Source organism: Corylus avellana, chromosome 6 (genome assembly GCF_965113065.1).
Source record: "Corylus avellana chromosome 6, dhCorAvel1.hap1.2, whole genome shotgun sequence".
Classification (NCBI taxonomy): domain Eukaryota; kingdom Viridiplantae; phylum Streptophyta; class Magnoliopsida; order Fagales; family Betulaceae; genus Corylus; species Corylus avellana.
In genome coordinates this window covers 27,032,578-27,053,890 of record NC_142495.1, presented here as the reverse complement: position 1 = coordinate 27,053,890, position 21,313 = coordinate 27,032,578, and the positions used below count along the sequence as shown (strand labels likewise).

General features: G+C 33.0%; 3 protein-coding genes and 1 pseudogene across 3 annotated transcripts; all 4 read right to left on the bottom strand.

Annotated features, from left to right (window-relative positions):
• Positions 1 to 1,559: 1,559 nt before the first annotated feature.
• On the bottom strand, positions 1,560 to 2,394 carry LOC132188074 (uncharacterized). The gene is made up of 2 exons (XM_088517702.1): positions 1,765 to 2,394; positions 1,560 to 1,649 (listed from the first exon to the last, which is right to left on the bottom strand). The coding sequence occupies exons 1-2, from the start codon at positions 2,392 to 2,394 to the stop codon at positions 1,560 to 1,562; spliced, it is 720 nt and encodes a 239-aa protein (XP_088373828.1).
• Positions 2,395 to 4,760: 2,366 nt separating this feature from the next.
• LOC148585104 (uncharacterized) lies at positions 4,761 to 7,321 on the bottom strand (annotated as a pseudogene).
• A 2,512-nt stretch (positions 7,322 to 9,833) lies between these two features.
• LOC148585103 (uncharacterized) lies at positions 9,834 to 11,230 on the bottom strand. The gene is made up of 2 exons (XM_088517869.1): positions 10,628 to 11,230; positions 9,834 to 10,026 (listed from the first exon to the last, which is right to left on the bottom strand). Exons 1-2 carry the CDS (start codon positions 11,228 to 11,230, stop codon positions 9,886 to 9,888), a joined length of 744 nt encoding a protein of 247 aa, XP_088373995.1. The 3' UTR covers positions 9,834 to 9,885.
• Positions 11,231 to 19,325: 8,095 nt separating this feature from the next.
• On the bottom strand, positions 19,326 to 20,243 carry LOC132188075 (uncharacterized). The gene is made up of 2 exons (XM_059602484.2): positions 19,626 to 20,243; positions 19,326 to 19,466 (listed from the first exon to the last, which is right to left on the bottom strand). Exons 1-2 carry the CDS (start codon positions 20,235 to 20,237, stop codon positions 19,326 to 19,328), a joined length of 753 nt encoding a protein of 250 aa, XP_059458467.2. The 5' UTR covers positions 20,238 to 20,243.
• Between the last annotated feature and the right edge of the window lie 1,070 nt (positions 20,244 to 21,313).

Below are 21,313 nucleotides of genomic sequence, written 5' to 3'. Positions count from 1 at the left end.
AAGTAAAAGAAACGAAAAAGCTTTAAAGAAACTGTAACACCCTGTATTAAAAGTTTGTTTAAATTAAGTTTAAGCGTGCTATAAATTAGTAAAAGAATGTACCAATATTTATCACTCTATTTTATTGAATTACACTTTTTTTAAAAAAAATAATAATAATAATAAATTTGGGTAAATATTTTATAAATCTCTGAGTCAATACGCCAAAACAGAAAACTCCTGACCCTGAATCTTTTTTTTTTTTTTTTTTTTCAAATATTTACTCCCTTGGTCAATCAAAAAAGCAAATTAACCCATACCGTTACATTTTCTCCCAAATGTTTAACGTCCGTCGGTCCCAACTAAACGCATCATTTTGCCATGTCAGCATATTAATTTTTTATTAATTTAATTTAAAAATTAAATCTAAAAAACAAATTGAAGGGGTGGCCAGTAAGCCACCCATAACCCCTATGGGGTGGCTTGCAAGCACCCCCAGGGGTTAGGGGTAGCAGGAAATTAAAGCCACCCCCGAAGGGGTTAGGGGTGCCTTGCAGCCACCTCTACCCTCCTGGGGCGTCCCCTTCAATTTTTTTTTTTTTTTTTTTTTTTTTTAAGATTTAAATTGTAAATTAAATTAATAAAAAATTAATATGTTGACGTGGCAAAACAGTGCGTTTAGTTGGGACTGACGGACGTTAAATATTTGGGAGAAAATGTAATGGTATGAGTTAATTTTCCTTTTCGATTAACCCAGAGAGTAAAAATTCGGAAAAAAAAAAAAATAGGTTTAGGGAGTTTTCTATTTTGGCGTGTTGATTCAGGGATTTATAAGATATTTAACAAAAAAATTCTACAAATTCAGGAAAAAAAAAAACCTAAAGAAAATAAAGGTCATGCCCCTTCAAAAAAACCCTCAAGGTCATGCGGGTGGTTCGACTACCCCCTCTTGCCACCAACTAGCCATTTGGGGGTGATCCGACCATTCCTACATAGCCAAAAAAAATAATAATAATAATAAAAAATAAAAAAAATTAAGGGGGTGGTCAAACCACACTCTTGTCGTTTGGGAGTGGTTCAGCCACTCTAGGTTGGCTAGAGGGGGTAGTCAAACTGCCCCCATGGCTTTGGTTGGTGGCTTGACCACCCCCTAAAACATCATCTCTATTTTTTTAGCTTTTTATAAAAGAATTTTCATAATTATTTTTTATCAACTTTTTGTCGATGGAGGGCATTTACAATTTTTTAAGTTAAGGTGAATAATTACTTGATATAAAGTTTAGAGAAGATATTGCCAATCACATGATAATTTGAGTAGAGTAGGTGGGTTACCCAAGACCTATCAAGACATATAGATACAATAAAAATCTTCCAAATTTTTATTTTACTGTATTTTTCTATCCATAGAGTATATTCATTATTGAATATACAGAAATTGCAATAACATATATATTCATTTGTATTAACAACTCTTAATTAAGAGGAATGGATTCGTGAGGTGCGCAAACCATTTAATAAGGGTTAGGTTCATCTCAGGCCAATCAAATTTTAAAATGTATCTTGAAAGTCGTTCTTCCATACTATGAATTATCTTTATCAGCAATATCAAGAAGGAAGATATCGGTCAAAACAGTCTTTGAATGCCAAGAAGCCTTAAGCAATTTCAAACCCTAGCATCAAACCAGAAAAAAAAAAAGAAGTAAAATATATAGTTATAATATGTAGTCATGCATACTTGTTCAATGTTTACCAAACAGGCAGTACATGAAGCATTTTTAGCCATACCTCATCCATGCCCAGACAGACGACTTTCTCCTCAAGAGCCCCCAGTCTGTTGACTTTGACGTTAAACTTGGTAAACAGAGAGACAATAGTAGTGGAGGACAAGGGCTTCACCTCAAGATCATCCATCACCATGTATGCAACCGACTCTTTCACGTAACCTTCCTTGTAGGTTGCCCTATATATGCTTGGTGGTGGGTCTATGTATGTTACGATTCGGTCCATCTTAGACTTGCAAAAAGGACAAGTTGTGGTATTCTCATCAGCCACGTAACTGCTACAGTAGTTCTGATTGGATGAGCACCTATACAGTTGACGGAATGTTGACCCAACGTTTGGCAAAAGGAGAGGGATTTCAGCACCGGGCATGATTACTTTGGGTTCTAGCAGAAAAAGTTTGTTTTTGCTTGGTTGGATGTAATTAACACTCAGATTTTTAAAGCTCTGGTAGAGGCTTGGCAAGCTGCCTTCCACGCTGCCCTTCTGATCTTTCAGAAGCCTAACAACAGCTCCCACAGGAAGAGTGAAAATACTTAATAGGAAATCAACAAATTTTTTGTCTGCTTCAGCAAAAAGCACCTGTTGCCCTTTTTTGTCTATGAAAAGCTTCAAGCTTACGTTTGTTGCTGCCATGTTAGTGATTATAAATCTTCAAATGGATTGATCAGAATTCGCTCTTCAAGTGCCTTCTTATGCTAGCTACACTTCCCATTGCAATTTTCAGATAAACATAACAAAATTAAGCTCTTTACAATTTGTATACTCTAGATATGTCTTGATGTTCATAAAATGTAATGCAAAATTATAATTTAATATATAGTCCCGTTCGAGTTAAGCTCAAAGCATTTGTAAGTTGTGTAACTCTTATACCTTTCTGATCGATGTGGCCGGGGAAGGTCCACTAGCTTCCGTCTCTTCCTTCTTCGTTTGTTTCCAATGGTCTTAAATCTCCTTGTAGGACTCGTCTTTGACAATTGGCTATTGTCCTCAACGGTCAACGGTCGTCTTTTTCTCCAAACCTGGATACCTCTTCATCTTGTTACCACTCCTTAAATAGCTGGAGCCAACTACCACGTCGAATATGGAATCAAATAGATTACGACTCCGTGTTCGAGAAAGGGATTGAGTGACCTCTACAATCTTTGCTGTCAAGTCACTCTTATAGGGTCTTCTATAATAAAGAGGCAGGAATTGTTCTTCTCCCAAGCAGAGGGCTTCGTCCATGGTACTTCTCATAGATACTTGTCCTATCATTCCAATCTAATTTTGCACCACAGAATTTTATACAAATTGGTTCTTATTTTCGAATTACTTAGGAATCACTTATATATTTCCACCAAGTCAAGCTAAAATGCGAGAAAAGATTAGAATCTCCAACAATTAATTGCTCAGATTGATAGTAATTAGGATAACAAATATGAGAGAGATCTTATAACACCCATCTACTCAAATAGGTAAATGAGCTGCTCAAGACCTTATCAGACAGGTGGGTCCAATAAAAATATTTAAAAAATTTATTTTACAGAATTTTTCATCCATAGAGTACATTAAATATACAGAAACTGATCAACATATACATTTGTGTTAACAACTCTACGGGCAATGGTTTTAATTAAGCTCTACTAACCATTTAATAATGGTCGGTCAGGTTGCTCTGAGCCCAATCAAATTTTACTATGTTAACAGCACTTGAGAGGAAATCCGTACTGGGAATTATCTTCAACACCAATATCAGATTATACTTGGCAGAAGATTCCATGACAGCAACTAAATGAACACCAAAAAGTTACAATCGAAAGAGCTCTTGCAATTAGTAATTAAGCAAACTGATTTTTGACATTGCTATAATATCATTATAAATTCATAACAATCAATCCCTTGATTTCCTCTTTCTAATTGAGTACTCAGTTTTAATGATCTCAGTCGGAAGGAAGACGTCAGTCAAAACAGTCTTTGAATGTAAAAAAGCGTTGAGCAATTTCAACCCTTAGCATCAAACCAGAAAAATTAAGAAGTAAAATAATTACAATATGTAGGATCTGGCGTACTTACTAAAATAACAGTAGTGTAAGCAACGGTCAAGATTGAATCTCAAATTTAACTTACTTTTAAAAGCTTTTAATAGGAGAAAGAAAATTAAAAAAGATTTTGAGAAATTCAATCCTAACCATTACTTAAACTACAACATGTAAGCCGGATCCCAATACGTAATAATACTAGTGGCGCTGAATGTGGTAAAAGGCATTTAGTAAAAGAAGCATTTTTTGCAGTTGTAAAGAACAGAAAACAGGGGATGATTATTGATTGACATACCTCATCTATGCCCAGATAGACGACTTTCTCCTCAATAGCCCCTATTTCGTTGACATTGACGTTAGACTTGGTTAGCAGAGAGATAAGAGTAGTGGTGGAACAGGGTATCACGTCCAAATCATCCATCACCATGCATATTACCATCTCTTTCACAGAAGCATTTTTTTCATTAACAACAATCATTCCCTTGATTTGACTGTTGTTAATGGATGGCAACAATCATTCCCTAGCTAAATCAAGGGCATTTAGTAAAAGAAGCATTTTTTGCAGTTGTAATGAACAGAAAACAAGGGATGATTATTGATTGACATACCTCATCCAAGCCCAGATCGACGACTTTCTCCTCAATAGCCCCTATTTCGTTGACATTGACGTTAAACTTGGTTAGCAGAGAGATAAGAGTAGTGGTGGAACAGGGAATCACCTTCAAATCATCCATCACCATGTATATTACCATCAGAGGGAAGTTCATCAAAAAAAGAAAGGATTTCTACGTATGCTGATATGAGAGAGAGAGAGAGAGAGAGAGAGGGTATCGAAAATTCAAGGGGATATTATTGAGCCATTCAGGAGATTATTGTTGTTGATTGCATCATTATTTCAAATTCCACATATATCCATCGTTCTTAATTGACTCATCTGTTTTATTAATCTTTGTCGGCTCATTCTCAATCGACTCCTCAGTTTTAATGATTTTTGTTGGAAGAAAGACGTACATCAGTTAAAACAGTCTTGGATTGCAAAGAAGCCTTGAGCAAATTCACACCCTACCATCAAACCACATAAAAGAAGGTAGTTAAAATATGTAATCATTTGGTAAAAGAAGCATTTGGTAGTTGTAATGCACAGAAAACAAGTGTTAATTAATTGCCAAATAAAACCTCATCCATACCCAGATCGACCACTTTCTCCTCAATATCCCCAACATCCTTGACATTGAACTTGGTAAGCAGAGTGACAAGAAAGCTGGAGGAAGAGGGCTTCACCTCCAGATCATCCATCACCATGTATGCAACCATCCCTTTCACGTAACCTTCCTCACTAGCGGAGGATGCAGCCCTGGTTGCGCTTGTTGGGTCCACGCATTTTACGTTCCGGTCCATCTTCGATTTGCATCACGCCGCCTCCATCTTTGAGAAGCCTAGTGACAACTCCATCGGGCAGAGTGAAAATGCTAAGTAGGAAATCAACAAATTTGTTGTCTGCTTCGGCGAAAAGCACCCGTTGCCTCTTTTTGTCTATGAAAAGCTTCAAGCTTACGTTCGTTGCAGCCGCAATGACTATAAATGTTCGATGGCTTTCCTGTTACCCTTTTTATAGTCTTAAGGCTGTATGGAATTGAAGTGCATTCTGTTTTACCCTTTGCATTTGCAGTCACAATTCATGAACCATTGGGACTTGGAACAGTTGAATAAAGATTCTGCTGCAATATGGAACTGTTGATTTTCTCGATGGATTTATTAGTACTGGAAGCAATTAAAAACCCAATTGGAGTTCGTGAATTGGAACAGTCAAATAAACAGTTTGCTGCAAAAAACTTAGATTTTCTCAATGGAAAATGATTGGAGTTTGTGAATTGGCTGGAACAGTCGAATAAACATTTTGCTGCAAGGGACTGTTGATTTTCTCAATGAAAATTAAATCCTTTTGAATGCACGTCTATGGAGGTGAAAGGAAGCGGATGAACAGAGGCAAATTACGGATAATATATATATATATATATATATATATATATAAATTAAAAGTGTGATTTTATACGAAATCACATAAAATTGATTGTTTGGGATTGCATTTTTAAAAAATTTGTAATTTAAAAAGGCAAAAAATCTGCGTTTTCAAATCGCAAGCAATGAAGTACTTTTCTGAAAATACATAATTTTTAAAGCTAAATTGCGGTTTTAAAGGTCAAACCGCAATTGTGCCAAACGATTAACTGCGTTTTTAAAATCATTATTTTAAAATTACTTTTTAAAATTGCAAATCTAAATAAGGTTGAGGTTGATCCAAACCCATTCAAATGTTACTATAAATTAACAACTGATCAATTGAAAAGTAATCCATACTACGAATTACCTTCATCAGCAATATCAGTTTATAAATAACAGAAGTTTACTACATGACTGCAACTAATGAACAAAATAAATTAACAGTCACTCTTGTATATTATCCTGGATGCAGAACAAATCCAACAGAGCAGTTACACGTTGTAATTAAGCACACTGATTTTCGACATTGCCTAATTAGCTGCTAACTTGCTATTATTTCATGATTCATTCACAACAATGAATCCCTTGAATTACTCATTTTGATACGGAAAGTGAATTATATTTCAACATGTTCCTCCTCCTTAATTGAGACCTCAGTTTGAATAATCTCTGCCGAAAGGAACACGTCAGTCAAAACAGTCTTTGATTGCAAAGAAGTTCGGAGCAATTTCACACCCTACCATCAAACCAAATAAATTAAGAAAACAGTAGTTTGTTGTTCAAAGTTTACCAAAAATAATAAACAAATTAACTGACAGCAAATTAAAAGAAGCATTTGGTATAGTAGTGATATTGCGCAGAAAGAAAGGGAAGAGGGCATATATATATACCTCATCCATGCCCACATCGACCACTTTCTCCTCAATAACCCGTATATCGTTGACATCAAATTGGGTAAGCAAAGTGGCAAAAGAGCTGGCGGAAGAGATCTTCACGTCTAGATCATCCATCACCATGTATGTAATCGTCCCTCTCACGTAACCTTCCTCACTAGTGGAGAATGCCCTTGTTGCGCTTGGGGGGTCTGTGAATGTTGCCAACGCGTTCTTTCTAGCTCCGCACGAATAACATTTTGTGTTATCGTCATCAGCTACGTAAGTACTCGAACATATAGTATTACTGAATGTGTACGAACTCGAACTATTACACTTATACAATTGACGGAATGTTGAGGCAACGTTGGGCAATAGGAGAGGGATCTTAACACCAGGCATGAATACTTTTGGTTCTAACAGGAAGCTTTTGTCTTTGGCTGGTTGAATGTGATTAAAACTCATATTTTCAATGCTTCTGTAGAGGGTTGGCAAGCTGCCTACCATGCCACTTCCCTCTTTCAGAAGCCTCGTGACAGTTCCGACCGGCAGAGTGAAAATGCTAAATAGGAAATCAATAAACTCCTTGTCTGCTTCAGCAAACAGCACCCGTCGTTGGCTCCCCTTCTCTATCATGAAGAGCTTCAGGCTTACTTTTTTTGCTGCCATTTTAGGTATATGAATGCTAATTAAAGAGGATTCCGTCCAGTAAGTGCCCTCAATTGTCTTGGCTGTTACCCTTTTTATAGGCTTTTGGCTATATAGGCTATATGGAATTCACTCTTGGAATTGTCTTCTTTTGCAGTCACCATATATTCCATGAAGCTTCGGGACTTGGAACAGTCAAATCAACATTTGCTGCATGCAATGGGACTGTTGATTTCCTCAATGAATTAAATCCTTTCAATTTTGGGCACAAATTATTGAGAGATTTATGAGTAGTAATAACTACTTCAAACAATTGAAGACGCCAATTGTAGTTTGCGACTTGGAACACTCGAGTAAATAATTTTCTCAATTTTGAAGCAATTGAAAACCCTATTTGGAGTTTAATTGTGCGCATTTGTTTCGGAATATATTTAGTCTAAGTCTTTGGAATTATCAAGAAGCAAAGTAAGAGAAATGTTTGAGCATCTATCTACCTTGGTTCTTCTCCATTCTACTTTTTTTCTTAAAATAAATAAAACCATTAGATTTGTAGGACTCACCTATATAAAACTATGGATCCTACAGATCTAATGGTTGATTTTAAAAAATAAAAGGTACAAAAATGATAGAAGGATCAGAGTAGATGCTCTAACATTTAAAGGCAAATATGAAAAATGCGATGGAAGAGAAAAATCATTTTAATGCTACTTTCAAGATTTCATGCCCCTTGGCCAAACAACCTTCAAGGTCATGCAGGTGGTTCGGCTACCCCCTCTTGCCAATTTGGGAGTGTTCCAACCACCTACTAGCCATTTGGGGGTCCAGTCATCCCTACATAGTCAAAAATAAATAAATAAAATAAAATAAAATAAAAATTAAAGGGGTGGTCGAACCACACTTTGGCCATTTGGAGGTGGTTCAGCCACTCCAGGTCGGCTAGAGGGGGTGGTCGAACTGCCCCCATTGCCTTGGTTGGTGGCTCGACCACCCCTAAAACCTCATCTCTATTTTTTTTTTAGTTTTTTTTTTATAAAGAATTTTCAAACTTAGTTTTTATCAACCTTTTGTCAATGGAGGGCATTGACAATTTTTTTTTTTTTTTTTAATAGTTAAGGGGGAGAATGACTTAATATAAAGTTTAGAAAAGATAGTTTCAATTAGGTGAAAGTTTGAGAGTAGTACGTGGGATACCCAAGACTTACTCAGACATATAGATACAATAAAAATCTTCCAAATTTATATTTTACTGTATTTTTCTATCCATAAGAGTATATTCAATAGGAATGTGGCTTAGAAGAAAAAAAAAATACAAAAATGTAAAATATGACACTTGGCATTTATTGGAGTAAGTTAGAGGAAATCTCCTCCAAACTTGTTTGAAGGAAATTTCTATATCACTCACAATTACTTGCTCAAATTACAAACAATATAAACAAGCAATTGCATGTGGACAAAGTTTTCTTCCAAACTGGATTGAAAGAATTTCCTTTAATCTAATCTATAAAAGTGACATATGTCATTTTTTTAATAACACATGTGAGATGCATATGAGTTTTTAATAAAATTTATTCTAACTTTGTTCTTGCAATTAAAAAAACATGCGCATTTCATATGTTCAATGGACACATGTCACTTTTATAGACTAGGTTGTAGGAAATTTTTCCAACTCAATTTAGAGGAAAACTTTGTCTATTGCTCTAGATCCTAATTATATTTTTGAAAGTCTTCTATTCTCATACTCTTCCCCCCCCCCCCCCCGGGCGAAGACCCTCATATTAGGAAAAAATATATGATCATCGTTAGTAAATATGTATATATATTAATTAAACATGGTTTTTTTAGCTGTTTTTTAAGTTTTTTATATTAATATTTTATATTATGAATCAAAGTTGATATTTATAGATTAATATGATTGAAAGAAAATATAACAAATATTTGTTAATTTTATGTACGAAAAAGGCAAGGATCTATCAAAGATCTATAAGAAAGACAAATGTGAATTAACGGAAACCCCAACGTAATCAAAGGCCAAATCATCCAAATAAAATCACTAACGGAAGATACCTGCAGCCTTACCCGAGCATCCAATCATGATTATAAAACTAAGGTTGGCCAAAGGCAACGCAAAGGTATGCTCTCATGCCCCAAACTTTATCTATTTCTTTGATTCTCTTATTTTCTTACCCCCACAATTTTACTCATCAATTAAGTAAGCGTTCGCCTCCCTCCCACATACCTTTGCGGCGGATCACTACATTTGGCTGTCTTGCAAGGATTGATGTCGGATCAAGGGCTTTTTCTTTTTCCACTTCATCCGAACACCATTTATAAGACATTACCTTAATTTGACAAGGACATGCATATCGCCATGTAATCAAGGACATGGATTTGACATCGGTTTCTTTAATAGTCAAGGTTATGTGAAAGGATTGTGGGATATGTTAATATTTCCCGCTTAATTTTTCATTGCAGTATAATTAATTTAATGATTACATTATTTTTGTTACAACGTTATTTCCTTAATTTCCTTCTATGTTGTCAATTACTAAAATAAGTATAATTCTTCTCTATTTAAGATTGCTGAATCATACAGGATTCCATGTTTCCCATACAGGATTCAGCGTTCCCCATGCTGAACCAACTTTCACAACACTTTTGTCCGCCGGGAGGAAAACATCAGTCAATACTGTTTTCGATTGTAGACAAGCCTTGAGCAACTTAACACCCTAAAAACAAAAGGAGAAGAACAATTAATACGTGTAATTACAAGATTGAGTTGTGGTTCCGTAAATCCAATATTTTTTGAGATACCAAGTACAGAAAATACAAGCATATGCAAGCACCGAATCACAGTTTATATTTCAATGTTCACCAAAAAGAAAAAAAACAACTGCAGAAAAGAATCTAGCATTTGGTTTCCGGCACTAAAAGAAGCATTTGATCATGCATGGCTGTAATGAACATTGTTAGAATATATAGAAAATATATTATATTTTCCATATATTCCATAATTATGCTGATATTGAAATATTCTTTATTTATGGGTTGATTGTAATCATATATTGGGATTGTAATCAAATCAAGGGGATTTGATTACCAAACTTATATTTAGACATTACCCTATAAATAGGAACCTTTGTATTGTAGACAAATCAAGTTAATGAACACAATGTAGCCTTTAGGGGTATTCTGAGTGGTGGACGTAGGTGTCTAATACCGAACCATCCGTAAGTTCTTTGTGTTTATTTTCTATATGGCTTCCGCTTATATTCTCCCATATTTATTATTTCAACAAACATAATACAATGGGATGATTGCCATATATACCTCATTCATGCCCAAATCGACCACTTTCTCCTCAATACCCCCTTTTTCCTCGACGTTAAACCTGCTGGCCAGAGTGACAAGAGCGCTGGTGGACAGGGCTTTCACCTCCAGATCATCCATTACCATGTATGCCCCTTCCAGGTAACCTTGGGATTCCCTACCCGGTGGGTCTATGAATGTTACGATCTGGTTCATCTTAGAATTGCACTTGGGACAAACTGAGCTATTGTCATCAGCCACCAAAGTATCACAACCCTTGGAGATGCGCGGACACCTATAGAATTGACGGAGTGTTGAGCAAACGTTTGGCAATAAGAAAGGGTCTTTAGCACCAGGCATGAATACCATGGGTTCCAACAGAAAGCGTTTGCTTTCATCTGGCTGGAATATGTGAGTAACTCTCATATTTTCAACGCTCTTGTATAGGCTTGGCAAGCTGCCTACCATGCCGCCTCCCTCTTTTAGGAGACTCGTAACAGCTCCGACGGGCAGAGTGAAAATGGTAAAGAGGAAATTAACAAAGTCTTTGTTTGCTTCAGCAAACAGCACCCGTCGGCCCTTCTTGTCTATGAAAAGCTTCAGACATATACTTTTTGCTTCCATGTTAGGTGCTGGCGTCAATGATTATGAATCTTCGAACGGGCTTGATCAGTATGGCAAGAATCCTCAATAGGCTTGGCTTTATTTAAAGTCTCTTGGCCTGCATAGAATTCACACTTGCAAGTGCTTCTTATGCTAGCTACGCCTTTAAACATAACACAATTAAGCTCTTAGTTAGAAAGAAAAACAAAAATTGGAAAAAAAAAAAAAAAAAAAAAAAAAAATTCCTATACATAGGTTCTATATAGAGAATAACTTCAAGGGAAAAATACATTTTACCCCTGAAGTATCCATAGATTTGCAATTTTGCCCACAATGTTTAAAAAGTGACATTTTACCCCCCAAAGAATCTGACATTGACACTTTACCCTTGAAATAATTTATGTTTACACTTTACCCCCAAAGAATTTATGTTTACATTTTACCTCCGAAGTGACTAGGTTTTGGGAGTAAAGTGTAAACATAAATTACTTCAGAGGGTAAAGTGTCAATGATAGATACTTTTGGGAGGGTCTTATGTCACTTTTTAAACATTTAGAGCAAAATTGCAAATTCATGGATACTTCAAGGGGTAAAAGGTATTTTTCCCTAACTTCAAAGAGGATGATGCACAAAACCACCATTTTGTGCCTACCAATAAAGATTTGACACCTCAACATGAAATATGTTAAGAAAAAAAAAAAGAAAATCCAAGTAGGAGAGGAGCCACCCCAGAGGGTGGCTGGCCACCACCCCCGCCCATCTGGCATGGCTTCTCCTTCCCCACTTGGCGGTTCCCCTTCTAATTTTGTTTCTTTAAAAATAAATTAATTAATTAACTTTTTTATTCAAATTGGATATGATTGGGTGTGGTTGTGCTTTTTTTTTCCTAAGCTTAAGTTTGGTATGATAAACTTATGTGACAACTTCTGATTGGTGGCACAAACACACCCTTTTATGCCACATCCCCACAGAAGTTGCACTCGTCCTATATATGGTGTGATCGACATTAATTTGTTGACCCAACTTGTTTGGAAAACAAATTTTTCCTAACTCAACTTAACTATTTTCAAAATTAATGTTTGAAACCCTACTCAACTCAAAATGTTACAATTTATCTCAAATATTTTCATCCCAATTAATAAAAAGTTTTAAAAATAAAAAATTGAAAAAAATTGAAATATATATTTAGGGGTGGTGGCCGGACCACCCCTAAGAGTATGGGGTAGCCGATCCACCCCTGATCGGTTTTCAAGAGTAACTCAACCACCCTTGTCTAATTTGGAGGTGGTTCGGCCACCCCAAGTAGCGGCTAGGGTGGCTGATCCACACCTTGGAGGTGGTCTGGCCACCCATAGGGGTGGTTCAAAACCACCCCAAATTTTGTTATTTTATTATTATTATTTGTTATTTTAATATTTTTGTTTTTTAATTATATTTTTTATATTTTTTTTCTTTATTTTCTGCTTCACCACCCCAAATAGTACTATTTTTTTCCTCAAAATTCACACAAAAAAAAGAGAGAGAGAGAGAGAGAGAGAGAGAGGATTGAGTTGGGTTAAAAGAAAATCCTCCATTTGTAGATAGTGCAGCAACCCATTTTTTTTAATCTACGCATTAAGCATAATAAACTCATTTATTGTAGAACCAATTAATTGATGACAGTAAAAAGAGAAAAACATAAGGGGAAAATGAAATTTATCTCCCAAATGTTTCACCCGACTTGTAATTTGGAATTTAATGTTTAAAAATTGACAATGTATCATAACAAAATATCAAAAATTTGCAATGCGACATATCTATTAATAATTTCTGTTACAAATTCGTTTTCTCTAACGGAAATTATTAAAAATGCTTAATTGCATTTATATTTAAAAATAATAATAATAAATAAATAAAACAACAACAAATTTGAGGGTGGCTGACCACCACCATGGGGTGGCTCACCACCCCCAATACATGGTATTGAACTAATAATTAAATTATAAAGCAAAATTATAATTTAATACTCGAAGCATTTGTAAGTTGTGCAACTAGTATACCTTTCTGATATGGGGAAAGTCCACTCGCTTCCGAAACCTCTATTCCGTCTTCACTTGCTTTCAATGGTCTGAACCTGGTTATGTTGGTCTAATGATCTGACAGTTGGCTAGTGTCCTCAACGGTCAACGCTTAGACAACCCCTGGCTAACGGCTTATATGGCAGAAATACATCTGCGATGGCCTCTGCTTTTGGGACCAAAGAGTTTAGCCTGACAAACTAGAAAGTTAATTTTTAAGGGTAACTCGTCTTTTTCTCCAAACCTTGATACCTCTTCATCTTGTTAACATTCCTTAAATAGCTAGAGTCAACCACCGCGTCAAATAAATTACGACTTCGTGTTCGAGTAAGGGATTGAGTGCCCTCTACAATCTTTGCGGTCAAGTCACTCTAGAGTGACTTGTAGTGTCTTCTTTAATAAAGAGGAAGGAATTATTCTTCTCCCAAGCAGAGGGAGAAGGATAGTGATTTGTCCTATCATTCCTATCTAATTTCGCACCATAGAATTTTATACAGATTGTTTCTTAATTTCGAATTACTTTTGTGGTAGCTAGGAATCGCTTATTTCCACCATGCCAAGCTAAATTGCCAGAAAATATTAGAATCTCTAACAATTCTTCGATGCTCAATTGAGAGCAATTAGGATTTATATGAGTAGTAATAACGACAAATTAATGTCTCAGAAGTCAGAGGTGATCTTACTAGTGTGATTTGCCATTTATGATCATCTAATTTCCCCACCATAGAATTTTATACAGATTGTTTCTTAATTTTCAATTACTTGCAGTAGGAATCACTTGCTTCCACCACCACAAGCTAAAATGCGAGAAAAGATTTGAATCTTCAATAATTTGTTATTCAAATCGTTAACAATCTGAATAATAAATATGAGATAATATTATAAGATTTATCTACCCAAATAGGTGGTGAGTTGACTCTTGACTGCGCCACACTTGCTAAGGTGGATGCAATAAAAATCTTTCAAAATTTTAATTTACATTATTTTTCTTTCCGCACATTGAATAATACAACAATTGTTATAACATATTCATTTGTATTAACAACTCTAATAGGAAGGTGATACTTTGGAAATAGTTCATGCTTTTCAGATGAAAGATCAACTATATATGACTAAGATATAGTATATTAATTGAAGATATGCAAAGATTGTTTTGCAAAGCTTCCAATTTTGGCTTGTGGTGCATACAAGAAAATAAGCAAAAATGGCGGCACACATGTTGGTGAAAGGGGCACTCCATACACCAATAGAGAAAATTTGGATTGAAGAATATCCTAATTTTATTCATGATGAAATTTCATGAATGAATGAAATTTCACTTCAAAAAAAAAAAAAAAAAAACAACTATAATAGGAATGGTTCCATTTTGATTAGGGTCAGGTTAATCTGACCCCAAACAACATTTACTTTGTTAACAACACTTGAAATTTTAAAGAATACTGCTAATTATCTTCATCAGCAATATCAGTTTATAAGCAACAGAAGGTGACATGACTGCAACTAAATGAACACCAAAAACTTGAAATCACTTGTATTCTAACTTGGATGAACAATCACACACAGATCTAGCACCTAGTAATTAAGCAAACTGATTTTTGACTTCCTCTAAAATCTCATGATTCATTCACAACAATCATTCCGTTGATTTACTCAATTCTGATACGGAATATGTATCATATTTCCACACATATCCATTATTATTATTATTTAACAATATATAGGATTCGGTGTTGGGAAATTGGAAACAGATTACCAAAGTGCTGATATGTTTTTTTTAATAAATATCACACTAAAAATATTAAATATTCCTGCTAATTTTTTATATTATAATTTACGTATTCTTCTTGCTTTTTTATTTTTTATATTTTTCATTTTAAATCATATATACTTATACGAAAAAAGATTTAAACATATTTTAATGTATATGAATTATACTAAAATAAAGGCTCTTATATTTTACTTGATTTTTTGTTTTGTTTATGTGATTTAATCGATTTTTGACCATTTTTGAAAGTGTTTTTATGCTTTTGAAAGCAAAACAAGGCAAACATTTATTTGATTAATAAGCATAAATTGAACATAAATACTTTCGAAACACCAAAAAAATATTAAGCATTGCAACTTATGTGAGGATTGATTTGATTGCGTTAGAGGTTTAGTGAAAGATTTTGTTTTATTTTGAATTCATAAAAAAATATTTTGTTTGGTTTGGTTTGTATTTTTTTAGAATGTTTAGTATTATATGAATTTTAATTTTCATTGAAATATAATAGGTATCAGACCAATAATATTAAAAACTAATGCTTTGATGATCAAAGTCCACATGTTTTCTTCTTGCTATTATTTTCATTTTAAACTACTCACATGAGAACAAATATTTTAACATTTTTACAAATATATTGTAATTAATTTGAATGTTTTATGAGATTTTTTTTTTTTTTGGGTCATTTGTGTTATACTCAAATTTTCAGGCAAAAGAAAGCAAAAATTTATTTGATTACTGTGCAAAAAAAAAAAAAAAAAGATTTTCGTTTTTTGGAAACACGAAATAGATAATTAAGCATTAAATCTAATGTGAGAAGCTTTATTTGACTACATTAAATATTGAGTAAAAAATTTTGTATTATTTTGTATTCATAAAAAAATATTTAGTTTCTTTTTCTCTGTGTTTTTTTTTTTTTTTCTTCTTTTTCTTCTTCTTCGAATGTTCAGAAGTAAATGAGTAGGGGTGCAAAGGCGGGCGGTTTTTAACCGCCCGCTAACCGCTAACCGCTATAACCGCCAACCGCCTAACCGCCTAACCGTCTAACCGCATTAACCGCTAACCGCCTAACCGCCATAACCGCCTAGCGGTTAGCGGTTAGCGGTTATTGGGTCTACTAACCGTAACCGCTAACCGCTAACCGCCTTTTTATATAATATATTTTTATAATTATAATTATAAAAATATTTATACATATAACATAATCACTTGATCATTAAATCACAATTTTTTTAAAAAATAATTAAATCACAATTTTTTTTAAAAATAATTAAATCACAATTTGAGTATTAATATATTATCACTATAATTTATATGATTATATCATATAATCACTTGATCATTAAATCATAATTTTTTTAAAAAAATAATTAAATCACAATTTGAGTATTAATATATTATCACTATAATTTATATGATTATATCACATGAGATTGATTATTAAATCATTTGATTATATAATAACAAATTATACATATATAATATGACATAACTCATAAGTATACCAATTCATACTAATACAACAATTAAATATCTAGAGACTTATTTCCAATGTATATTATAAACCTATAAGTCTATATAAGTCTACATATGTATATAAATAATATAAATGTATAATATCAATAGTTAATCATATGATTCAATGACAATTCAAATACTTTATTCAAGACTTCAAGTGAATCATATTATTAATGTACAATGATGATATGATTCGTATAATATCAAATTAAGTAATTGACATTGGATTAAACAATGACCAATGTGTTACTTATAAACATAATTTAAGTATTAATGTATTATCATTATAATTTTAGTAATTTATATATTATCACTATAATTGATATGATTATATCACATGATGGCTTGATCATTAAATCATATGATTATATAATAATAAATAATACATATATAATATGACATAACTCATAAGTCATAAGTCTACAAGTTAATCATATGATTCATGTACAATGATAATCACAATTGATTCAATTGAATTAAACAATATGTTACTTATAACTACAAGTCTACAATTTAATTAAAGCATTATTAGATACTTTAGGAATTTAGGATTTAGGAGTTTGAACATTACCATTTACCATTAGATATTAAGTTCAATTCAAAGAAAAAAGATTATAAGTAAATATGATAAGAATTTAAATAATTAATCATATGAATCATATGATATAATTTAATGAGACTATATGATTATATAATATCAAATTAAATAATTGACATTAGATTCAACAATGTGTTACTTATAATCACAATTGAAGTATTAATGTATTTTTTGAACATTTTTTAGAAAAAGAAATTTAACCATTTTTTGAAAGAAAAAAAAAAAGAAAATTAACAATTTTGAACAATTTTGAATTTTATATATATATATATATATATATATATATATATATATATATATATATATAATTGCTTATAGTTATATTATATGCATATTGAATAATATAAATGTATAAGCTAAATACTTAACTATATGATCCAATTACAATTCCAATACTTAATCAATTATTCATGTACAATGACAATGACAATGTGATTCATATAATATCAAATTAAGTAATTGACATTGGATTAAACAATGTGTTACTTATAACTACAATTGAAGTATTTTTGTTTGTTTGTAAGTTTATAAGATCAACACTTAATCATATGATCCAATGACAATTCAAATATTTAATCATAATATTTATATACAATGACAATGTGATTCATAAAATGTCAAATTAAGCAATTAGCATTAGATTCAACAATTACTTATAACAACAATTTAAGTATTAATATATTTTTCATTTTTTTGAACACTATTTTGACAATTTTTAAACCATTTTATGAAAAAAGAAATTGAACCATTTTTTGAACAAATTTTTTTAACAATTTTTTGAACCATTTGTTGAACAATTTTTTAAAATTGAACAAGCCAAAACTACGTCGTTTTAATACCCATATATATTCATCTCTTCCTAACCTTAAACTAAACCTAATCAATCTCATTCCTAGAGGTTTGTTAGTAACGAAGATTATTATTTTTTGAATTGTCATAGTATTTTAATTACAATACAATTATATTAAGCACTTTTTGATATGTGTACATGCTTGTGCCTTAATATTATTATGTTTAATATTATAACTTTTCTTCTTTTGATGTCCACAGGATTTGCTAGAGGATCAAATGAGAAGATTGATGAAGTTTTAATGTTTTATTTGACTATTTGTATCATTTAATGTTTTATTTGAACTTATTTTATATGCTTTGTGTTGAACTTTTTTTATATTTTTTTTTATATGTTGTGATAGTTATCTGAATTCTGAACTTTTTTTTGTATGTTGTGTTGAATTTTTTTTTTTTTCCTAAAAAAAAAAAGTTAACGAGTTATGATTTAATATTTAAGGAAATTTTTTTTTAAGTACAAGTAAATGTAAATTTTGGGTCAAATATTTTTGATTTTTCAATATGGGCTCTTTTTATAGCAATTGGGCCCAAGCAGATATTAAAAATACAAGAAAAAAAAATGAGGGTAAAAAAAAGCCCAATTTTAAAAAAGCGGTTAGCGGGCGGTTATCTATTTCACTAACCGCTAACCGGCCACTAACCGCTAACCGTAACCGCTAGGCGGTTAGCGGTTGCGGTTAGTGAAATTTACTAACCGCTAGGGCGGTTACGGTTAGCGGTTATTGCCACTAACCGCTAACCGTAACCGCCTTTGCACCCCTATAAATGAGTTTCATTTGTATGGAAATATAATAGGTATCACACTAACAATATAAGATTCTTACTAATTTCTATTAATGTTTTGATAATCAAAATCCAAGTTTTATTCTTGCTATTTTTTTTTTTTTTGTCTCTTTATACTTCATTTCATTTTAAACTATTCTAATGGGAATAAAGATTTTTACCATGTTTTAGTTTATATAAATTAAACTAAATTCAATTGTCTTATATATTAATTCATCTGTGTGTGATTGTGTCATTAAGTACATGTTCAGTACACTTCTAAAAAAAATGTGTATGTTTAATAATGTACTGGTGTATAACCTTTAGTATGTTTTTTTGTTAAAAGAGGCATGATAAATTTTTTCACATGAAAAGTAAGATGAAAATACGTTTAAATTTTAAAATTAAATTATAAAGAAGAATTCTGCGCATAAAGTGGGTTATGTGCTAGTTTATTTAATAATTACAATATTCTTGTTACAACATTATTTTCATAATTTCCTTCTATTTTGTCAATTACTAAATAAGTATAATTCTTCTCTATTTAAGATTGTAGATGTCTTCGCTGAATCATATAGGATTCCACGTTTCCCATACAGGATTCAGCGTTTCCCATGCTGAATCAACTTTGGCAACACTCTTGGCCGCCGGGAGGAAGACATCAGTCAGTACAGTTTTCGATTGCAGACAAGCCCTGAGCAATTTAACACCCTATATATAAACAAAAGCAGAAGAACGTACAGTTAATACATGTAATTACAAGATTGAGTTGCGGTTCCATAAATCCAATATTTTTTGAGACACCAAGCACATGAGCATTTGATCATGGCCGTAATGAACATAAAACAATGGGATGATTGCCATATATACCTCATCTATGCCCAAATCGACCACTTTCTCCTCAATACCCCCTATTTCCTGGACGTTAAAACTGCTGACCAGAGTGACAACAGCAATGTTGGACAGGGCTTTCACCTCAAGATCATCCATTACCATGTATGTCCCTTTCAAGGAACCTTCCTTACTAGGGGATTCCCTGCCCGGTGGTTCAATGAATGTTACGATCTGGTTCATCTTAGACTTGCAATTAGGACAAATTAAGCTATCATCATCAGCCATGTAAGAATCACAAATAAAGGAGCTATGCGAACACCTATAGAATTGACGGAGTGTTGAGCCAACGTTTGGCAATAGGAGAGGGCCTTTAGCACCAGGCATGAATACCATGGGTTCTATCAGAAAGCGTTTGCTTTCGTCTGGTTGGAATTTATGATTAACTCTTAGATTTTCAATGCTCTTGTATAGGCTTGGCAAGCTGCCTGCCATGCCGCCTCCCTCTCTCAGGAGACTCACGACAGCTCCGACGGGCAGAGTGAAAATAGTAAAGAGAAAATCAACAAAGTCCTTGTCTACTTCAGCAAACAGCACCCGTCGGGCCTTCTTGTCTATGAAAAGCTTCAGGCTTACCTTTTTTGCTGCCATGTTAGGTGCTGGCGTCAATGATTATGAATCATCGAATGGGATTGATCAGTATCTCAATAGGCTTGGCTTTATTTAAAGTCTTTTGGCCTACATAGAATTCGCTCTTGCAAGTTCCTTCTCTTCTTATACTAGCTACGCTTTCCATTACAATTTTCGATAAACATAACAAAATTAAGCTCTTAGTTAAAAAGAAAACCAAAAATAAGAAAACAAAAAAAGGATTCCTATAAATTGTGTAGGTCCTATACAATATATGGTGTGATTGGCATTAATTTGTTGACCCAGCTTGTTCGGAAAACAAATTTTTCCCAACTCAACTCAACTCAAAAATTTTCAATTTATCTCAATAATTTTCATCTCATTTAATAACTTTTTTTTAAAAAAAATTTAAAAATTGAAAAATATATATTTAGGGGTGGTGACCGGATCACCCCTAAGAGTATGGGGTAGCCGATCCACCCCCGAAGCTAATGGGGGGTGGCCGAGCCACCGCCGACCGGTTTTCAGGAGTGGCTCAGCCACCCCCAACCTTTTTTATTTTAATAAATTTTTTTAATTATAATTTTTCCTTAATTTTTTCCTTCACCAACACATAATCTCAACTCTTTTTTCTCTTTATTGAGTTGGGTAGAAAAAAAAATCGCACTCCCAAACGAGAAATAGTCATCACTCGTGATGCATGCATTTTGCATTTTTCTTCCATTTGTAAATAGTGCAACAACCCATTTTGTTTTAATCTACACATGATGGGTTGCATAATAAATTAATTTATTGTAGAACCATTTAATTGATGACAGTGAAAAGACAAAAACAAAAGGGGAAAATAAAATTTACCTCTTTTTACCTGATTTGTAATTTAGCCTCAAATGTTCAAAAATTGACAATGTATCCAAATAAAGTATCAAAAATTCGTGATGTGACACGTACATCCATCAATAATTTCCAATAGAGATCCATCTCTAACGGAAATTATTAAAAATACCTAATTGCCTTTATATTTAAAAAATAATAATAAATTATTTTTTTTAAAAAAAAAAAAAAAAAGAAAAGAAAAACAACAAAAAAAATTGGGGGTG

Excerpts from the sequence above, each read along its gene's own strand:
- LOC132188074 (XM_088517702.1), bottom strand. The coding sequence starts at position 2,394 with ATGGCAGCAACAAACGTAAGCTTGAAGCTTTTCATAGACAAAAAAGGG. Across the intron at positions 1,650-1,764 it reads TCTGTCTGGGCATGGATGAG|GGTTTGAAATTGCTTAAGGC; the intron begins GTATGGCTAAAA and ends GTTTGATGCTAG.
- LOC148585103 (XM_088517869.1), bottom strand. The coding sequence starts at position 11,230 with ATGGAAGCAAAAAGTATATGTCTGAAGCTTTTCATAGACAAGAAGGGC. Across the intron at positions 10,027-10,627 it reads TCGATTTGGGCATGAATGAG|GGTGTTAAGTTGCTCAAGGC; the intron begins GTATATATGGCA and ends TTTTGTTTTTAG.
- LOC132188075 (XM_059602484.2), bottom strand. The coding sequence starts at position 20,237 with ATGGCAGCAAAAAAGGTAAGCCTGAAGCTTTTCATAGACAAGAAGGCC. Across the intron at positions 19,467-19,625 it reads TCGATTTGGGCATAGATGAG|GGTGTTAAATTGCTCAGGGC; the intron begins GTATATATGGCA and ends GTTTATATATAG.